Raw genomic sequence first — 20,033 nt, forward strand, 5'->3', positions numbered from 1 at the left:
CAGGGGTATCTCCTATAACCTCTATCATCACTAAGTAGCTCGCTTCTTCACTCCCAGCCACAGTCGGATGCGTCTGTGGAACGTTCCAAAGAGGTTCGACTGACCATGACTTCCTTGTAGAGCAGCAGGTCTTTCACGTTGCAGTTCCGACCTCTAGTCAGCAACACTATCTCCCGCTTTACTGCCATCCGCCGCATCCGTGTCCTGCGGCTTTTCTTTCAATATCTTTGCCTCTTCTGTGCCAGTCGCGCTGATTTTTGCTGCAGGGTTTTTCGTCTCGTCCTCTTCTGCCGTGTCCTCGTCTTCTTCTTGAGCACCTGAGGTGTCCCCTTCCACAGTATGTGATTCGTCTATCGAGGTAGTCTTGGCTAGGGAGGAGCCTTTGTTGGGTACGGAAGATTGTCGGCGCTTTTCGATGATCTGTGCTGGGGTCGACTGAGCTGCGTTCGATGCTATACATGCAAAGTTAGAGAGTTGAAACGTGGATGCTGTATAATTTGACTTACAGTCAGAAGCTCCATCAGAATTCGAGTTGACCTTGTCGATACTGACGCCTCTCGATACACCCTCCTTACTCAGCTGTTCCGGTGTCTTGGCTTCTGTATTCAGTGTGCCAGGCTCTTCAGCATCGGGATCTATCGCAGAAGCAGGTATCGATGGAGGAGGCATGCTTGATTCTGGCGCAGCTGTCGCTTTCGGCGTCACTGTCGCGGCTGCACCACTTGAACTCATTGACACGTTCTTCTGGCCAGCTTTTGCTGCAGCTTCGTGCCCAGCCTGCTTCATAGCCATGCTCAGTGGAGTATCCTTCTTATCGCTCATATTATGTTCCTGAGGCTGCTGTGCGTCGACGCTCTTATTCCGCTGATCTTTGTCTCTTTGCGGTTCGCTGATGGAGATATGCCTCGTCTCACTGGCTGTACGACCTAAGCCAGCAGCCGCAGATTGGCGAGCTTGTTCTTGGGCCTGGGAGCGAGCAGCAGCAGCGGCGTGAGCTTGTTCGGAAGTTGCACTTATGGGTACGTCGCCGAAGATATCAATTTGGTCTTCTATCTGGTCTTCAAGCTCGCCATGTTCATTCCATTCCTCGACTTGTTCGAGGTCCTGTGTTCAAGATCATATTAGCATAATAAAATGAATGGAGGAAGGATAGTCGTACGGCAATAACGTCGTTGAACTTGACGAGACCTGGAATCTTCCTGCCTTTGGACCGTCTGGTCCAGAGCATACGAGCTTTCTCATCTGTGGCACAATCGACTGCTTTGAAAGGTATTTTATTTGCCTTTAATATTGTTTCTATGCGCGAGGTTGCGGTTATGATGTGTGACGATCCCGCGGTCAGAGACGTATACAAGTAGACAGTTGGATCTGAAGGCATATTGAGTCAATCTCACTGGTCTTGAGCGGATTGTAGAGGTGGTGAAGGGTGTTGGTAGAAAGGGTAGAGCGAGAGATATGAGTTTGATTCACTAGCGATGCAACTACTTGTCCAGTTCTTGACTGAGTGTGTAGTTGATACTGCTTGTAGAATTTCGACCTTGAAGTATATTGAACACCTGCAAATGTATGTGAAAGAGTGCTGTCCGCGCAAGAGCGAGCATAATTGTTTGAATCCACGAGTAGCATGAAAGAGATGCCTACTACGTCATGTTCAGGGTAGCACCAGAAGTGGTGGAGGAAAAGACCCACCTGTCTGATAGATTGTGTCTTCCTTTGCGACTTGACGACCCATTATAGAAGTTGTTCGCAACATGGAGAGATAGATGCAGAGTCAATTGGTACTGTATACTAGCAGGCGCTAACTGAGAACAACGATTACTTAGGTAAAACAGGTTCATGCTCGTCAAGGTGTTCAGCATGACAAGCAGGAACTGCATTCAGTCTTTTGTTCCATACACTCTTGAACACCATTCGATATCCAAACAATGCCACCAGAACTCCCAATAACGATCCAAAAACCACATCATAGCCGTGATGGTGATAGTTGAGCACCAATGTGCTAGCAAGATATGTTGCCAGCAAGGTGGGCAGTACGCATGCTACCATTCGCCAATATCCAGCTCGATATCGACTCTGTATTTTCAGGTGCGTGAACAGGTAGATTGACAAGTAAAAGAAGCCAGCGAAAGCAATTTCCGAGTGCCCAGATGGAAACGACTCGACCCCATTACGGATTTTGCTTTTGTCGATACCGGTGCAGACCTGTTCTATGGTGAACATGATGTTCTGAAAGCCGGTGCCAATCGCGTCTTGTGGTAACACAGGTTGGCAGACGCTGAGAAAATGTGGTCGTAAGCCACCGATGGTCTTCTTGATGATTACCACGATGAACGTTCCTGTCAGCAACGAATACGCTAACCCCAGCAAAGCATTCGATGCGTCGCAAAAGCTTCGTACCCAGATCTGGGCTAAGAGGATAACGCCAACCGGTACGAGAATTGCGACGAGCGCGGCGGCCAGGGATGAGAATATGGGCTCTTGGTAGGGGTAAGCAAATTGAGTCCAAACAATATCGCCGGACGTGGAGAAGTATGTGACAGGAAAGAGTCGAGTGAAAGCATGGTTTTTCGCGGTCCAGACCTGCGGAACGTTAGCTACGATGTGTCGATTGCGATAGGAATGACTCACGGCAGCAGTAATGGCGCCCATAACAACTAGAGTAAGGAGGCTTCTCCAGACTTCCTTGAAGAAGCGCAGAAGATTGTGTCCAAACCTGGATATGAATCCGCTACCTCTCCGTCCTGACTTTTCATTTGCGACATACTGTCTAGGGATTTCTTGTCCAGAAGGTGTCAAAGTATCTCCAGAATTGTGTCTCAGGTTGGAACTCATATTGTAAATAGGTGAGGAATGGATACAAGGAGCGAGCTATTAGGAATGACCGAATCAAACGAAATAACAACAGCGACGGATTCCTTGCGCACCGCAACGACAGTGCGGATGAGGGAGAAGGCGCGACAGTAACAGATCGTGTATGAAGGAGGAAGGAGGTTGCGAGGTGGTCTCGTGTGCCCAAGGACTACGTGTGGCTGCTCGCAACCAGGCTTATAAGCAAACAGGGACGTCAACTTACGAGGTAGTCATAGTGCACTTCATACCTGTTGTCCTGTCATTTTGTTAATTTGCGTTCGTTAGCGACAGCTATCCAACCCATCCCATGCCGTGGTACCGACCAGTGGCATACGACCACATTCCAAGAATTCTAAAATCAGTACGAGCCAAGCCCATAACAAGGCGCATGGCCAAGGCCTGCGCGATAGTTCAGCGAATAGGAGGTTGGTTTAGTCCAACTATGTGGTCAGTGGCAAACATGCCAAGTTCTTGATATTCCGGCAAGACGGTCTCTGCCCTGCTGATGTTCCTGCCAAGTGATGTGACCGTAGCTTGAGACAAGTGCTGAGCAGCTCGGAAGTTATTTAAGACGATTTGAAATTATAGTTTTGTAACCTTTTGCTCGAGTTTAAAGAAAAAGAATAGACAGTGACATTGCTTGAACATACCTGCCAGCCAGGCCAACTACAAGCTTACCAGTTACTGCAAGACTGGGAAATGCTTGGGAAGCTCATTATTCCCGAACCAGGAACGAGGCTTATACGAATAAATATAGTACGACTAGATCTTTCGATCGCCGCACCAGCCACTGATGCACCGCCGATCAGTAAGTCAAAAATCTGCAGCATGCTTAGAATAAGCCTTTCAACTTAGGCATGAATGACATCTTGAACATGAGGGTACTGCGACACCGTTAGTTCGAGGTCGTGCCGTTAGAAGTGTTCTTGGAGCTTACCACTTGAACTAGTTTCTGCCAGAATTCTGGATGCTCCCGCACCGCGACATCAGGATCCCAACCCATCGCTACGAAAATAGTGTCTATGCCGGAACTGATAGGAGTCATGAAGATCTGACAAATTTGCAACCCGATCAAAAATGAAAACGCCATGATGACTGGAGTGAATGTCCTGCTTTCGTTGTATGCCGGGTGTGTGAACTCAAGGTAGAGGTAGGACAGCAGTGCACAAACATACGCCACAAAGATACTACCCATGCTCAGTACAGGTCCAGTCAGGCAGTCGTTGATAAGCGCATCAAGGCCTCGATCCTTCATCATCCTCCAGGTGTCCTTCGCAGCAGGAATGTATGCTTTCCCATAGAGGGCGATATGTGAGAATGCGTATCTGTTCAGGAATTCCACCAGCCAATTCAAGATACCGATCAAACAACCTAAGATACAGAAAAAGATTGTCCCAATGATGTTACCGTCTTGTGCAGACTGATTTTGAGCAATACTGCAAGCTTGTCGAAGCATGTTGATTAGGGCAACGACAAGACTTCCAAGAGAGATCGAGCCGAAGGAGTAGGTGGTTGCCCTCTTGAACGAGCCCATCGTGGCACCTCTCGGAATACCACCAGGCTTTCCAGCGCAGAAGTACCACGAACCGTACACTCCAGCAATAACAGTATGTACTGTATTTTTAATCCATTCGGAGATCCAGTAAGCAGCGAACGTCACGAATACAACCAAACCAATGACCTTGCCACTGCTGCAGCCGCCCAATTGGGTGCAGGCGGGGTTGGATGTCGCATTGGCATTAGAAGGCATATAAGCTGTATAAATACCAACCAAGGTAATAGAAAACCATGCGGCGAATACCGTGGCAACTAGTCCACCAACGAAGCTGACCATGAAGACATGTACTCTTTTCATTCGCGCGACGTCTTGCGCCTGTTGAAGCATAACCACTGCGAAAGGTATACGTGGTATCCATGAAATAAAGCAGAAGATTGCGAACACGGCGAAGATGGCAAAAACAATACCCGCGCCCCAGAGTCGTCGATAAAGGTAGTATACCGCAGTGCCGACAGCAATGACACAGTTGAGAATACCAGTTATCCAGATGAATTGTTTGGTGAACGCCCTTGCGAGGAGGAAGTACGCCCACGACAATACGAACGCGACAACGATGACGAATATAAACAGTACCAGGGTGTTTGTGTTCAAAGAGAAGTCGTTGCCTGCGCCATATATGCCTCCTCCGTTGAACCCTTGATAGCGCGAGTAACGGTACAGTGATAGGCCCGAGACAGCAACGAAGCCGAAAAAAGTTGCTAATAAGAGCAGTCCAGCCCACAGATCATTCCATTTCGGCTTCTGAATCTTGAATGTGTCTTGAAAGGTTTGCTTGTCATCCATGGGTGGAACGAAACTTTCGCCATACATAGGAGGATTTTGTTGCCCAATCTGCTTTCCATCATACGGTCCCTGCTGCATCGGAGGAAAAGGTTGTGCAGGACCTTGTTGGAATTGTTGGTAATTCTGAGGAGGTCCGGTGGGTGGCTGGTATTGCGCATAACCTTGAGGTTGTTGTTGCTGGTATGGCTGATTGTAGTACGCGCCGGCTTCGCCCTGCTGCGCCATTGTAAAGGTCGCCCGCTGTTTTTGTGGAATTAGTACAATACGCTTCAAGCTGTCATAGCATGTTGTATACAGAGAAATCAACAGTAGGAGACGAAATGCGACAAAGACTCAAGCTATACAAGGGACCACATGCGACGTCGTGCAATTTGAAATGAATCGCGATGGTGTTGAAAATGGGCCATCATGCGTGGTTACGCATGCTCAACGCGCAATCTCCCTCTTGCCGTCAACAGGTGGGCCGAAAGCGCTGCTCCAAGCGAATTAGAAGATAGACGAGCTCACTAACAGTTCGGAAGTCGCTTCCACAAGCTTTTCGACGAGCTCGGCAGCTGAGTCTAAACATCACTCACTCAGCTGAAGCGATCCAGTAAAGATAGCCAAACGATGTAGACCAGACCATCGCAAAGTCTGTCGAAGAGATACACCTCAACCGTCAACGACGACAATGTCCCTGGTCTCATGCACTCTCGTGGCCGAAACACGACCAAATGAGCCGAAAAGCTTGGCTAATATTATCTCGGTTTCGCTGACGTGCCATACTACGGCTGACCACAAGGAGATGCAATGCACCCTCAACAGAAGCTCAAGATTTCTACGCCTAAAAACGCACATGCCTTAAACCTTGATTAAGCTCAGAGCTTTTTGAAGACAGTACAAAATCTCAGGCAGTATCGATTTGGCTTGTGCACATTTTCAAGATGGGGATACGTACATATTGACAACATATATTCGAACACGACACCTGCTAACAGCACGTTCATAAGGCTGCGCATTGCAGATAGTTCGCATCATGGCGCCAGCGTCCACTTCTGAACGTTACAGGATCTTACTGGCGATATTGGTGGTCGTGACACTGCCTATTACAACTTGCCTTCTGTGGTTCAACTATGCTGCTGTTGTGCTGGTTGAACAACGAAAGAGGTTAACAGCTTCTAAGCTAAGGCAACCGGAGAATAGAACAATTCTGATCACGGGCACTGATAACGCCTTCGGCCTGAATCTGGCTCGTGCTTTCCACAAAGCTGGCTACAAGGTGATCGGGGCAGACTCCAGGGCTGGATCACCATCAAGTATCGCGAAACGATCCCGGGCTGTTTCTAAACACTATGACCTACCACGGCGGTTTGCCGGAGATGAGGCTCCCTATGTGGCACGCTCCCTGTTCGTGATAGCTCGGAGAGAAGCGCCATGCCTTTGGATCGACTGCTCGAATGACCTGAGTCAAGAGATCGTTGCGGATGCTCGGTCAGAAATCGAAAGTGGCATGTCATGCAAATGTCTGGTCCTCGACAGCACAATCAGTGATCGGCTCTCGAAGCGAGATACTCTTCTGGAGTTGCTCAGCACGAATGGTCTTCCAAGTCCGGAGTTCCACAAGGTAAAGAGTCGCGCTCAGATACACAAAATATTGAACCATGCTCCAGGTCAGAAAAAGTACCTCCTTGGTTCACCAGAACGGGATGGGTCACCCACTCCTCGTACATTGCTCCCACAACGAACTCTGAGCCAAACATACAATAAAGTTTCTTTAGTCAAAGTTGCCGAGCAATCGCCTATGGTCCTGGAGGAGTCGACAGAATCGCTCAAAATCTACCAGTGTCTGGCTGTTGTGGTTCGTGGCAGTGTCGATTTCTTTGTGGCTCGTCCTAAGTCGGAGCTGCGCCATGAGCCACTCTTGCCAGACTCTGGACTCTGGCGAGCAATGCGAACATACACTAACTCCATGGCACGCTTGTTGGATCTCTCGTCCAGCCACCTGGTTCTGCACTTTGGCCTGAACGAACAGGTGACACAAGCGGGTGTGTTACAACAAATTCTTCTTATCGAATGCAACACACGTGTGGACCCAACCTTTGTGCTCTCCATAGCACGAAAAGATTTCGATGATCTATCGAGAGTTTATCGGACCCTGCTGGAGAGCCATACCAATGGAAACATCAAGTCGTCAAGTGGCGATTTTGCGAAGTCGGCAATCACTTTTACGGCTGACCAGTCACGGATTTCGAGGCAGCAATACCTCCTTCCAGACGAGTTGATAACACAGCTGATCAGGCCATGCATAGAATTCATATATCATCCTACCAGGCCTCGGCATGTGTTGAGCTCTTTGTACATTTTTATGTACAGATTGTTGCTATGGGATGAAGCATACTACGACTTCTGGGATCCTTTGCCCGCATTCTGGCATTACTCACTTGCGTTTCTATGGAAGACCTTTCTACGGTAAGTGCCTGCTCCATTTGGTATGATGGGGGGCATGCTTTCGATTTCTTCTGGGTCGACAGTATCTACCAGCTTGGTTGTTGCACCACAGTATATTGAAGAGCGGCGTTGCGAAAGCCGCATGAGACGCTTATATACCACATAACGAGACCAGAATTCTGCATACCAGAAGCCGCCGAGTGTCTAATTAGCAACACGCAGGCATAACGGCTGCCTGTCAAGCATAGTGCTTAAATGCACTCATGGGTCCTTCTTACTTTTGTTGAAGGTCGCATCTCAGAAGGCGATGCACATGGGTGAAGCACTTCGTCCAAGTCTATAAAGAGATGGGATAGTGTTGTCCTTGGGAATGCAGGAGCACACGAACAAGAGTCAAGCAAGGCGCAAGTGCTTGTGAGTCCTCGAAATTCAACGTGAACTCGCTTGCCGAGACCGTTGAACTGGCAAGGAGCATTGCGGAGCCGCCCCCACGTGAACAATATTACGGAAGCACTCTGAAGATCATGGCAGTGTAGTGACGTCGCTAGCTCGCTTGACCCCGGAGCATGTCGTGCAGCCTGTACGAACCACTCCAACCTTAAAGGTCGCTTTCCTCTTGAGATTCTCCGAGTCATTGGCCACTGTTTATCGTTTAGACATGTCTCCTCAAGGCCATAAGGCGCAGGGAGTACACACGAGTAGTGTTCAGACAGCGAAAGCAAAGTCTGCCTGGTTTCTACAAACAGGATGTGGTCGACAATAAGACTGGCAATCTGCTGGAACTTTCGTAAGGCGAAGTCAGGAGCACGCACAAGGCGTTCAAAGCTGCTTCTGCGCATGACTGATGTAAGCAAAAGCGTCATGCAAAGATCTTTGACCTTTTGACTTTGCCTGGGCATCATGAATCGTCCTAAAACTTTTCCGTCAAATGACCATTTCCGTTCTCCGCCTGCCAAACTTAGCCAAGCACTTGGACGCCGTGCAGCCTATGTTGGACTATATAAGAGATCGAGCCTGCTCAGCAACTGCGTTGCTACCTAGTTTGGCCCGTAATATTTACCAGAATGGCAGCAGCTGAATATTTCTCGAACGTGCCAATGGCTCATCCTAGCCCCTCTCCATATACGCAGGGTGGACCTATGTCACACCCTCAATCAAGTCCGCAAGTGCCTCAGGTACAGATGCAACAGCCACCACCACCACCACCTTACCAGGAACATCAGGAGCACAAGCCTGGTGTTCACTTCGCTCCTACACCCGTCGACCTTCCTCAGAGACATTCTTTCTCTGGTCCCAGGCCATCGCAACCATGGAACCAGCAATCTTATCAGAATCCTTATCAGCAGCAACTAATTCGACCACAAAACGGGTATGGTACACCTCCGAACAACGCATATGATCAACCTAGACCTCAGTATCTCAGCCCACACATGCAGCCGTACGCACATCCCAATCCCTCTCGATACTCGATAGACAATGGGGGATATTCGTCCGATCCCGAACAACGTAGGAGGCGGCACGAGCACAGAACACGACGTGACAGTGGCGAAAGCCGTGACCTCAAGTCAAGCAAGCACAAATCCAGGTCCGCCAACGCGGACGCCTTCTTGGGCGCAGCTGGAGGTGGCCTGATTGGCGACCTCATCTTTCCTGGTCTGGGTACAATTGGTGGTGCAGCAATTGGCTGGCTCGGCGGCAAAGATTACGCACACCACAGGAAAGGAAGAGAAGACAAGAGAGCAGGCGAACAGAGGCGGTGGGAGGAGAAATACGGGCCTGAACATCATCGTAGGAGCAGAAGTCGAGAGCGAAGCAGTGGCAGGAGCTCACAATTAGGCGAGAAAGATGGTTACGACAGACACAGCCGACATTAAATTGTATAGTGATCGAGAGGCCTTTGATGATAATGAGCGACGAGTCACGATGTAACATGATCATGAACAGCTGGTCTGTTCGTGTGATAACAATCTAATATATAGTATGAAAGATATGTTCTGGGCTCTTGAAGCCAATCAGATTGAAACTCCCGTATACAGCTTGTTGCTACATTGAGAGAAACGAATTCGCTTCCGCAAATATTATCTCTCACACCAATATCATGGACTACCCTTGTAATAAGATGCTGATATCATTTCACTCAACTCCGGGGACTTTCCTACTGCCTGGATGCCTGGACGAGATAATGTAGTGTTTCTTTTCATGCATCTTTCTATACATTACCCAATCACGATGTATGTGCTTCGCCAGCACTATAACAAGTGACAGTGGCGTGGCCTACTGTATGCTTTCAATGCTGAGAGCGTGAGCATGGTGCAACCTCTGAGCTCTTGACCTCTGCGACAATCATCTCGAAGAACTCAAAGAGGTAAGAAAGACAACCTGCGAATTACCACGATGAAGGATAATGCCGTCACTGTAAAGCACAATCGCAACAGAGCACTCGCACCAGAAAGGCCTTCTCGGCAGAGAGGTAGACCCTTGAGAAGTTCAGCGTACCTAGAGCGCAACAGAAAGCACCACATCATCAACAAGTTACGAAAACATCACGCGAAAGTACAAGCCGAGATGGAGAAGGCGGCGGACAGACTGTCGACGTTCGAAAAGCTTCCTGTCGAGCTAATCCAGCAGATATTCTTCTATGCACTCGAGGTCAATTTGCCTAGTGCATCAAGACACCTACGACAGGTACTCTCGGACGATCTGATATATAATGCTCTGATCATTCTTGCCTACTTTGACGATGATCTACGCAACCCAGTCGAAAGTAAACATTTCTTGCCTGCAGAATACCGCAGGCTCAGCTGTGACGGGAAGGTAAGTCTGCAGAAAAGCATTTTCACCTGTCGATGGTGTACATATCAACGAATCGTGTCATGTCTGCCCGCTCTTTCTAGATTGGCAATGGTTCAAGCATGGCACTCGGAGCATAGTCAAGATGACTCACACGAGCCAGGCGTGGATACAACAGGTCAAGATACTCCAATCGTTGCAAACCAAGCTATTCGAGAGCTTGCGCCTTTGCCGAAACTAGATGAGCTGGAGAAGCTCGAACAGCATTACTTGGCGCGAGCAACTCTAGGAAAACTAGGCACCTGGGACGCCTCGAACGTCCACCAGAATGGTTATCTTCCGCGTATTGTCACGTGGTCCTCGACACTAGACAAGCAGGGAGGCATCCACAAGGGCATCGACCGGTCTGTCACAATTCTAGGGGCTCGTCACATTTCAAGCTGGCTACTAGGCTGCAGTGTCTGGACGACTGATCGACTGTCGTTGCTTCAATTGCTTCGACAAGGCTATACTTTTATTCAAGATGATCACGTCATGAGCATATCTGTACCAGCCGTCTTCGAAGGCATGCGAAATGCTATCAGGACTGGTCACGCCATTGCGTTGAAGACCTTGTTAGAGCTTCATAGCGCCTTCTTCAAGACTGGAGCGTCGACCTTCCGAAGCATGATGTTTGTTCAATTGACTCCGCCTACACTACACTCTCTACCTCTTGACCTATTCCACCTAGCCGCTGAGCAGGGAACGCTTGCGACTGAACTTCTGACGCTGCTGCTTCGTGCAGGTATTGACGCGTTGCCGCACGACGATGAAGTGGTCACGACGTGGGCCGTGCACGAGTCTCACAACGGGAATGCTCTTGCAGTGTGGCTATTGAAACATATGGAAGGGACGGCCAACTATGGACTACCTAGACGTAGCCACCTTTTTGTCGATGGCTGCCTCTCATGGCGGGCTAGAGGAGACTTCCCGTTCCCAGAAACCACTTTTGCCTTTGAATTAGACTATATTGCAGGTACACCTGTAGCCCCTCTACTGAAGCCTGCAGACTAAGAGACGAGCGCTATGCGGCTACAGGCAGGATAAAGCCTGCGGTTTGCAGCCTGTCTCGTGATGAGCAAGTGTCAAAAATGAGCTTTCTTGGCTCATTGTGTTTGGGCGCAATCGACGCAGGATGCGAGCCAGGACGAAACTGACGGTGCTGCAGGAAGGTAGTTATTAATATCTCGACAGCAGTAGGCTTAGAACTTCGGCCGGATGTGCGTCACTATGAATCCTTCCGGTCGTGCAAAGGCTGCCCAACGATCATGCGATTGGTGCCCGAGTCACCAAACACGAAGGCACCTGAAGAGGCCTCAAGTCACCTGAAGCGATGAATCAGGCTCGTTTCACGCGCTGACTCGGATTGCGAGGCGACGCCGATACAAACGCGAGAGTTTCTGGTGGCTAAGCTGGGACCTGCACATCTAGCATAGACCTGACCTACAATGACACGACAATGAGGCAGCTCCGTGTACGGTCATTCTATTAGTGTATCCAACTAGTACATTCTGCGTCTATTTGGGAGAGCCGCGTGATTTAAACCTTACGCTTCACCACGTCGGTGTGTCGTCTTTGAGCTTGAGTACAGCGATCTGGCTGGCTGAATTGCTCAGCGTCAAGCAACACGGTGCGCTGATTGCGCTTACAATAACCATTCGTTTTGTAGTTTCGCCTTGGTCTCAGCTTGGATCAAGTGACATGAAAGTGATGTGGTGTGAAGGAGCGCAAATCGCCTGGATTTAGTGCAAGATGAGGGATGCAATAATGATCTCGTGGCTAGCTCGGATCAGGATTGGTGCACAGAAGAGATTCAAAAAGCGTGTCTGGTGCGAGCCTGAGGCCATATTGCGTGCCTGCCATTGGTTTACCAGGCAGCACAAAACAAACTAATTCTGGGAAATGGCGCAGCAGCCTTGGTATTCAGGCTCCACTGTACGAGCTCAAATTTTAGCGTGTCGGAAAGTGCTGCTATATAATGTGGCCTGAGGCCGTCATCGTCGTTCACGTTGAACTTGCCTTTCTTTTCACCCTTCCGTGCCGTTCGCTTTCCGTGAAATTTGATGGTGCACTACTGTGGCAAGTTTCAGCTGCTAGTTCAGCAATTTTTCCAACTGTGTTTACGCAAGCCTTTTGGCCTGAACACCTCAAAGTCATAAATCCCCAAGTCCGCGCTTTCGTTTTTGCCTCTCCAAGGCATCTTCGATTTTCACCATTCCCAGCCACAAGCCAACGTACCTCGTGGCCTAGGTTGAATTGAATCAAGACGACAATAGATATCACGCGTTGGTCGCGCGCGCGATTTTGAGTTATCACTTCCTGAGGATATTCACATATCGCTATCAACCCTCGACCGTATCATCAAACTCACATACTCTTCACCTTCTTATAGCTCAACCACATCTCCGGCAGCTGTACTTCTCGCTGGAGACCTTTGATAATGGCACCGCACGCTCATGTACCGGCGCCACGCAACACAATAGAGACCTATTCGGCACGACCAGAACGAGAGCCGCCTCGAAATGAGAAGGGCGAGATCATCTGCCAACATGAAGCCTGCCAAGGCAAAACGGAGACTTTCAGACGGCCTTGTGAATGGAACAAACATATGGACAAACATGAGCGACCGTATAAGTGCAATGAGCCAACTTGCGAGCAAAATCCTGGCTTTACCTACTCTGGTGGTCTTTTGCGACACATGCGAGAAGTACACAAGAAAGGCGTCGGTCCGACTAGAAAGCCACTTTATTGTCCTCACGCGAACTGTATCCGGAGCACCGGCGAGGGTTTCACACGAAGAGAGAACTTGGAGGAGCATCTACGAAGAAGGCATTCTTACACTGGTCACTATTCGCCTCCCCCTCAATCGATTTCATCTCAAAACGAAGACGGACAGGATCAGCCACGCAAACGACGCAAGACTGCAGAGCCAGACTCGCCACTCGATGGACAGCAAGTCCAACTTGATCAGAACCAGATCCAGCACCTCACCGAGTCGAGGCGCGATTCTCAGACCCTTCGAACTGATCCACAACTCCTAGCAGCAGACAGAAGCCACACTAATGGCAACGATGCAGACCTTGACCGAGCGGAAGCTATTCGCCAATTAGCTCTAGCTCGTCAAACGATCACAGATCAGCAGGAAATTATCAGACAGCAAGACTATGAATTGCAGCATCTTCGTCTGGCGGTACAAAATTCCGCACCCGGCGCACCATACTCTACGAGATCATCAGAAAGAAGTCTGACAGCTCTTGCTGATGCTCCTGGGGCTTTACCTGTTCATCTCCCACAGCATGAGCTCTACGAGGCTGTTCAAGCTATTGCAGATTCCCAGGCCAATGGAAATACACATGTTTCAGGGCCTATTGCCCAGGCGTTGCAGGCGAGTCAGGGCATACAGACACTCGAGCAGCAAGCAAGAGACGAAGAAGGCAATCCAGAAAATGGTCAGGATACTTCTGGGCGAATTGAAATTGGCAGAGATCCTATCGCCGAGAGGCAAGTAGCTGCATAGGCATCCTGAGCAGGCATTGCAGGCAGCATCTGTGATCGACGTGTATGGATACCTGGGCAAACTCTACCACCTTTGCCACACGGCAAGTCCGACCAGAAATTACGAGGAACCTGTCGTGCACAATCATTCTCGTGACCATATGGCCTGCAGGTCGCCACCGCCACGCGAGAATATTCTAGGCTTTTCCAATAGAGCTCATCTATACAAATGTATGTCGTACGCAACAACCGCGACACTGCTGATACTGGTGTCTTGACTAATGACGGAGTCGGAACGACATCCTGGGACACGGACTACGAAACACATCACAGAGGTAGCATGTGCTAGACACAGCAAGAACGGGCTTGAGAAAGCATTTGAATTCTACCATATCAAGTTCTAACCTTCTACGGGTTGCTGCTAACATCAATTGTGGCCATTCATACTGGAGGCAATGCTAGATCCTTTGTGCATTACTTCACAATCCACAAGACTGCGAGACTATGTTGTATCTGCCGCCGACATCATTGCAGAAGTAGGACTTTATTCCGCATACACAATGCATTTGCTACAAAGCGTGGGAGGGTTGCGGCAGCAAAACAAAGCAATCTTAACACAGCGCAGCTGCCTACACTCACAAAGCTGGTAGGGCTATGCGTCGAGGCCATAGAGATCAGTCAGAACAAGCTGTAGAAAATCACGACTCTCTGACAAGCTTGTTACTGTTCCTCAGTCTATCAGTACTGGGGTACAGGTGTAACATTGTACATGCCCTAGGACCACATCAGAGATTGTCGTGTACTACTTACAGCAACCTTGCAGCTACATCAATTACGTGCTATTCTGTATTACAATATCCTATGGATTCGCTCTTGTCGCACTTCCTTAATAGTTTTCTATTCACTACACATCTGCCTCCAAGCAACCATTCACTCATTCTAGACTATACCTGTGCTCTTGTGTTTAACCTTACCAGGTCGACTCTGTCGCAAATATAGCCCGAGCCTGCTCTAAACGCCTGATGCCAAGCCGTCCGTCCTGTCCTAAGATGACCAACCAACTAACCAACGTATCAAATTGAAGCTGATATCCCGCTAGAGTAGCTGAACTCGAAGTATCGACTATGTACTGACTGTTTCGTTTGGATCCGGACAGAAGCGACGTGCAGCGTGCAGTATCCGGGGCAAGGCACTGCTATAATTGGCTCGTTCGCTTGAAAAGCACACGCGGTACCGCGAGCTGCTAGTTTATTCGACGTGTTTTGAGCCTTTTCAGCTTGCATGGTCACTTGGACGGACTACTTCGTATGTACTTCAGTCAATGAACGAGGGAAAGAGGAATCATGAGATTGTTTTCATATTTCAACAACCGTTCTGCATTTAAAATCCATGCGAAGATTACTTTCTATTCCGTGCGGAAACCAAACTTGTTGGCCATCGGTCCCGAGGAGGGCGCATTGGGCTGTTTTCAGTAGATGCACAGAACCAATGCCATTCGTCCTCGTCGCGACGGAAGGCGTCTTTATGTCGCACAATCAACCTCGAGAACGTGGCGCAAGCGTTGCCACATCACGGCAGCCGTCCTTGGCTCAGGTGATTGGAAGATATCGCGTGATTTCGTGCTTGGTCATGGTTGACGTACTCAATGTTGAGGCGAGAATGACACATGTTGTTAGACAGAAGTCTCAACGGCAAGTTAGCATCGAGGAGATAGTCATAGCTCAACGCAGACAAAATGGCTTCTATCCTAGTGATTATCATCCAGAGGTATTCCCCCTAAGTCCACCCCCCATCAACAACAACATTCTGATTCGTAACACCACCACTATCATCTGCAACAAGCCACAACGCTGTCCTCGCAATATCCGCCGGCTCTATCAGCCTATTCAACGCCTGCCTTTGCATAATCATCGCAAGATACTCCGGCGTATGAACATCGCGCACCTCCGCCTCCGTAGCCACAGAACCAGGCATGATACTATTGACCCTGATACCCCTAGATCCAAACTCATGAGCCAACGTCCGCGTTAAGCCGACGACTGCTGCTTTGCACGTGGCGTATGCTAGTGACCCTGTAGATGGGATTGCCCAGGTTATGCTGCCCATGTTGATGATGGACGCGGACCCTGCGGCCAGTAGACCGGGCAGTAGTGCTTGAGTAAGAAAGAACTGGTGGCTGAGGTTGACAGCGAGGCTGGCGTTCCAGATGTCGGATGTAATATCCTGAGTTGGCATCCTTTGCGCTTTGGCACTCCCTGCAGCGTTGTTGATCAGACCGTGGATCTGAGGATACTCAGCTAGTATCTTGGCTGCGACTGGCTTGAGCGCTCCATCGATATCTGTAAGATCGCACTGGTGGAATATCGGAGCGTGAGTGACTTTGAGGCCAACGACCTTTTGTATCAGGTCGTTGGCGGCGTCTGCTGAGATGTCGAGGAAGATGACGCGGCAGCCTTGTAGTGAGAAGTGCTCGACCATAGAGGCACCGACTGTTTCAACAATCAGCTTGAGAAGAACTCACATAAGTGTATGTAGGCCACGATTAGGACTGTTGACGAGCTGTGAGCTTACTTACTGCCCATCGCACCACCTGAGATGACCACAACCCTATCAGCGAGGCTAGGGTAGACCGCATATCTATGCTTGGACGCCATTTTCACCTTGTCCTGTTTCCGGGAGGTCGAGGATTTGGGTAAATTCGATACCTTCAACACACATGGGCATATCCTACTCACTGAGTGTAGAAGTCCACCTTTTGGATTTCTCATGAATCTGAGACAAGCCACAAATAGGGTAGACGTGGCCTAGAATACGGTTGACAATTGCGGGCTCATGTTCCGCATTGGTCTCGAGTACGAAGGTAATTGCTTATTATTTTGGTGGAATGAATGCTATTAAGCAATTAGATACAAATTGGGGCTGCCCATTCACTGCGCCAACACAAAGCAGAAGCCCAAGTGTTACATCAAACGCCTCTTGCTTCGATACGGACCATTGTTGCTTGATTGCAGACAGGTAACCCACCAAGGCTTGCATAGCACAAGCTGTTGTGCCGCCAAAACCAATTCCCTATCCATATCCTATGCGGCTTATCACCACTTCCTGTGATACGATATCTAAAAGACTGTCTGTGATTTCGACAACTCCACCACATAATTTGTCCCTAAATACCCAAGTGAGCATGGACAACTTCTTTACTTATGGACCGATGAAGAATTTAGCGCATTCTTCGATCTCTGGATCACCATTGGCAAAATCCCAGCCGATGATGCGACTGTCCTGACTACAACACACGATTCGGCGGGCATCGAACTGGAGTTTGAAGACCCTGCTCACACTCTGCCCCTGAGCTTGCTGCTGTTGCTGCGGTGCTGTGTTGGTTTGAGTATTTTGGGGCTGCGTTCTGGTAGCGGTCGCTTGTTGACTGCGAGCGTTCGAGCTTCCCAACGGTTCACCCGAGGTGTTGTTTGGATGCGCCTCTCTGGTGGCAGTACTGGAGGCACTGTTAGTGGTGCTTTGCATTTGCGTCGTGATTTGATTGACTGCAGTTTGAACAGCTGGACGAGTTGAGCTACCACCAAGCATAGTGCTAATGTTGGTAATATTCCGCACACCAGTCTGCACACTTGCGAGAGATGTGTTCATGGCAGCTTGCATGATTTGTGAAGCAGTCATCACATTGCCATTTCCCAAGCTTGCAGTATTGCTCACAGCTACATGATCAGGAGCAGTATTAGGTCGCCGCAGGCCAAAAGGGTCATTTAGTAATGGCCGTTCGGCAGTATCTTCAGGTCGAGGTCTTGTTCGTCGTGAGGTGCGTGCTGCTGTTGTATGAGCATTTGCATTGCCATCAATACTGCTTTGTGTATTCTCGTCTTGCTTAAGAGTTTGCCCGACTACCCAATGACCAAGCGAGTCTTTCTTCCAGATGATGATCGATTCGTCGTAGGATCCAGACACGATCCGTGCCCATTTGCTGCCGCCTCCGCCAGGAGGTAGGCGCGATCCGATGGTAAGTCGTGATGTTCCAAAATCTCCGTTACGCAAGCGGCGACTATACAAGCGATCTTCGACGAGTCTCCCAGACTCGACATCTTCTTCGTACTTTTGCTCCGCTGCTCGAGCAGCAGCGAGCTCCTCTGCTTCGATGCCGGGACCGTCACCAAACCCGGCTTGCACGGTCCGCACAAGGTTGGTATGGCCGAGCAAGGTAGCAACCTCGGTGCTCGTAGTGGCGTCATATATGCGAACAGTATTGTCACTGCTGCCACTGACTATTCTTCTACCATCGTACTGTACACAAGCAATACCTTTCTGATGACCAGGGACAGCCTTTGTACAATGACCAGTAGAGAGATCCCAAATTCGGATAAGTCTATCGCCACTGGCGGAGACGATCGTATTGCCGTGAATCTGAATAGCATTAACGGCCGCGTTGTGACCATCGAGAGTCATAAGATGCGTGTATGGCTTCAGACTTTTGTAGACACCACTAGCCATGCCTGCTTCAAGCAGATTGATATCTAACCTCCTGATGTCAATGATATGTGTAGGTACAAAGACACCTGAACCGGTCCTTGCAGTTGGATAATCCGGATCAGTAGGCAGGAGAGCATGTCGATTCCAAATTTTGATGTTCTTGTCCTTCGAGCACGTCACCAAGTATCGACGGTCGAAACGTAAGTTGAGTACAGATTCGTCATGAGCGTGCTGGATTGTTTGGACTTTCTGACCAGTGGAGAACTTCCAGATAATGATGCTAGAGTCACTGCTTCCAGAAACAATGATGTCTTCTTGTGGTGTCGGGTCGAATTGTAGACATAGGACGGATTGAGAATGGCCCACAAGTGGCTTGCCACGTAGTCGCCGCGTGTCCAAGTCCCAGACCCTTAGTGTCTTGTCTCGACTACCACTCACTAACCATTTGCCGAAAAATTGTATGGTATACACACACTCGCTGTGAGCTTCGTGCGAATAGTTGGGGTGTGGGAGGGAAAAGTTGGTGAAGCGGCCTTTGAGCCAATTGTTTTCCAGCTTTTGACGTTGCTTGTAAAGGTATGCCCAGTCCATACGGCCATATCCGGAATCGTCAAGCAGGATCAAATTAGATGCAGGTAGAGGGTCAATCGGTGGGCTGGAATTATGGTCAAGATACATCTCATCACCCGAATCTTGACTTGATCGCTTGTTCGGCCTTTGAGGCGACTGTGCAGTCACATCGGCCATGATCTCATCCTCTTTCTCGTGAGCAGTATCCATGTCAGCCTCGACGATGCCATGTTGTTCTTTCCAGCCCGCGACGTCTGTAGAGACACGTCTCGGAGTAGACTTCAGCCAGTCTGAGGTAGCTCTTCGCTTGAATAGTGATTGGCCTTTTTGTGCAGAAGGTCTTCTCCTCTCACCCGTTCCTCTCTTGAACTCATTGTGTGCAGAATCTGAATATGCCTCTTCGAAGCGTCTGACCTCTTGCGCGTCAATACCCCAACCTTCTGACTTATAAAGATCCTGCCATAACCTCGGATCGAGTATTCTCTCCCGCCATGTAGATGATGCCAGAGAAGCCGTGAGCAGAGTCGAAGCGTCGAGGTGCGAGAAGACGTGCGAGATGATCTCGGGCGGTAGTTTCTCGATAGGGTCCATGTGTAGGAGGGGATTAAGCCTTTCGACAACCGCTGCTATGTCGGTTGAGCGCAGAGTGCGCAGGATCTCGTAGGCTATGTCAGCCTTTGCTTCGTCGGATTGAGTGTTCAACCATGCTACGAAACTGTTCTGTATCTGGTCTCCATGTTGCTGTGAATCTTCAGCGAATCCTTCGTCGAGTTTGAAAGAGCTTGAGGTTGAGTTAAGCCGGGAGTCTTGTTGCATATGCAAATCGTCCATGGCCGTAGTGTTTCCGTAATTGGGGTTGTACTGCTCTTACTCTTTTTCAAAGTGCAACAGTAACATGGTAGGTGTAACAGGAAGCGACTGTCGGTAGATAATGACATTCGGGTCTTTCTGTCGACGGTGCAACTACTAAGCGAGAGGGCAAGGCAGCATTGAAAGGCAAGAACAAGGCACAGATGCACGAGGAGCCGAGCGAATCGTCATT

At 49.3% G+C, this 20,033-nt stretch overlaps 9 protein-coding genes across 9 annotated transcripts; 4 read left to right on the plus strand and 5 right to left on the minus strand.

Moving 5' to 3' along the window:
- Positions 1–153: 153 nt before the first annotated feature.
- On the minus strand, positions 154–1,378 carry LTR64_001034 (uncharacterized protein; the record flags this gene model as incomplete). Its single annotated transcript, XM_064895415.1, has 3 exons — positions 154–452; positions 507–1,104; positions 1,160–1,378. The coding sequence occupies 3 exons, from the start codon at positions 1,376–1,378 to the stop codon at positions 154–156; spliced, it is 1,116 nt and encodes a 371-aa protein (XP_064758102.1).
- A 437-nt stretch (positions 1,379–1,815) lies between these two features.
- On the minus strand, positions 1,816–2,832 carry LTR64_001035 (uncharacterized protein; the record flags this gene model as incomplete). Its single annotated transcript, XM_064895416.1, has 2 exons — positions 1,816–2,580; positions 2,629–2,832. The coding sequence occupies 2 exons, from the start codon at positions 2,830–2,832 to the stop codon at positions 1,816–1,818; spliced, it is 969 nt and encodes a 322-aa protein (XP_064758103.1).
- An 869-nt stretch (positions 2,833–3,701) lies between these two features.
- On the minus strand, positions 3,702–5,416 carry PNS1 (pH nine-sensitive protein 1; the record flags this gene model as incomplete). Its single annotated transcript, XM_064895417.1, has 2 exons — positions 3,702–3,734; positions 3,788–5,416. The coding sequence occupies 2 exons, from the start codon at positions 5,414–5,416 to the stop codon at positions 3,702–3,704; spliced, it is 1,662 nt and encodes a 553-aa protein (XP_064758104.1).
- A 790-nt stretch (positions 5,417–6,206) lies between these two features.
- Positions 6,207–7,764, plus strand: LTR64_001037 (uncharacterized protein; the record flags this gene model as incomplete). The annotated part of the gene is made up of 2 exons (XM_064895418.1): positions 6,207–7,639; positions 7,731–7,764. 2 exons carry the CDS (start codon positions 6,207–6,209, stop codon positions 7,762–7,764), a joined length of 1,467 nt encoding a protein of 488 aa, XP_064758105.1.
- A 918-nt stretch (positions 7,765–8,682) lies between these two features.
- Positions 8,683–9,492, plus strand: LTR64_001038 (uncharacterized protein; the record flags this gene model as incomplete). Its single annotated transcript, XM_064895419.1, has 1 exon — positions 8,683–9,492. The coding sequence occupies one exon, from the start codon at positions 8,683–8,685 to the stop codon at positions 9,490–9,492; it is 810 nt and encodes a 269-aa protein (XP_064758106.1).
- Positions 9,493–10,012: 520 nt separating this feature from the next.
- On the plus strand, positions 10,013–11,461 carry LTR64_001039 (uncharacterized protein; the record flags this gene model as incomplete). Its single annotated transcript, XM_064895420.1, has 1 exon — positions 10,013–11,461. One exon carries the CDS (start codon positions 10,013–10,015, stop codon positions 11,459–11,461), a length of 1,449 nt encoding a protein of 482 aa, XP_064758107.1.
- Positions 11,462–12,887: 1,426 nt separating this feature from the next.
- LTR64_001040 (uncharacterized protein) lies at positions 12,888–13,964 on the plus strand (the record flags this gene model as incomplete). The annotated part of the gene is made up of 1 exon (XM_064895421.1): positions 12,888–13,964. The coding sequence occupies one exon, from the start codon at positions 12,888–12,890 to the stop codon at positions 13,962–13,964; it is 1,077 nt and encodes a 358-aa protein (XP_064758108.1).
- A 1,754-nt stretch (positions 13,965–15,718) lies between these two features.
- Positions 15,719–16,596, minus strand: LTR64_001041 (uncharacterized protein; the record flags this gene model as incomplete). Its single annotated transcript, XM_064895422.1, has 2 exons — positions 15,719–16,431; positions 16,518–16,596. The coding sequence occupies 2 exons, from the start codon at positions 16,594–16,596 to the stop codon at positions 15,719–15,721; spliced, it is 792 nt and encodes a 263-aa protein (XP_064758109.1).
- A 544-nt stretch (positions 16,597–17,140) lies between these two features.
- On the minus strand, positions 17,141–19,822 carry LTR64_001042 (uncharacterized protein; the record flags this gene model as incomplete). Its single annotated transcript, XM_064895423.1, has 1 exon — positions 17,141–19,822. The coding sequence occupies one exon, from the start codon at positions 19,820–19,822 to the stop codon at positions 17,141–17,143; it is 2,682 nt and encodes an 893-aa protein (XP_064758110.1).
- Between the last annotated feature and the right edge of the window lie 211 nt (positions 19,823–20,033).

Source organism: Lithohypha guttulata (assembly GCF_036872675.1).
Source record: "Lithohypha guttulata strain CCFEE 5908 chromosome Unknown scaffold_1, whole genome shotgun sequence".
Taxonomy (NCBI): domain Eukaryota; kingdom Fungi; phylum Ascomycota; class Eurotiomycetes; order Chaetothyriales; family Trichomeriaceae; genus Lithohypha; species Lithohypha guttulata.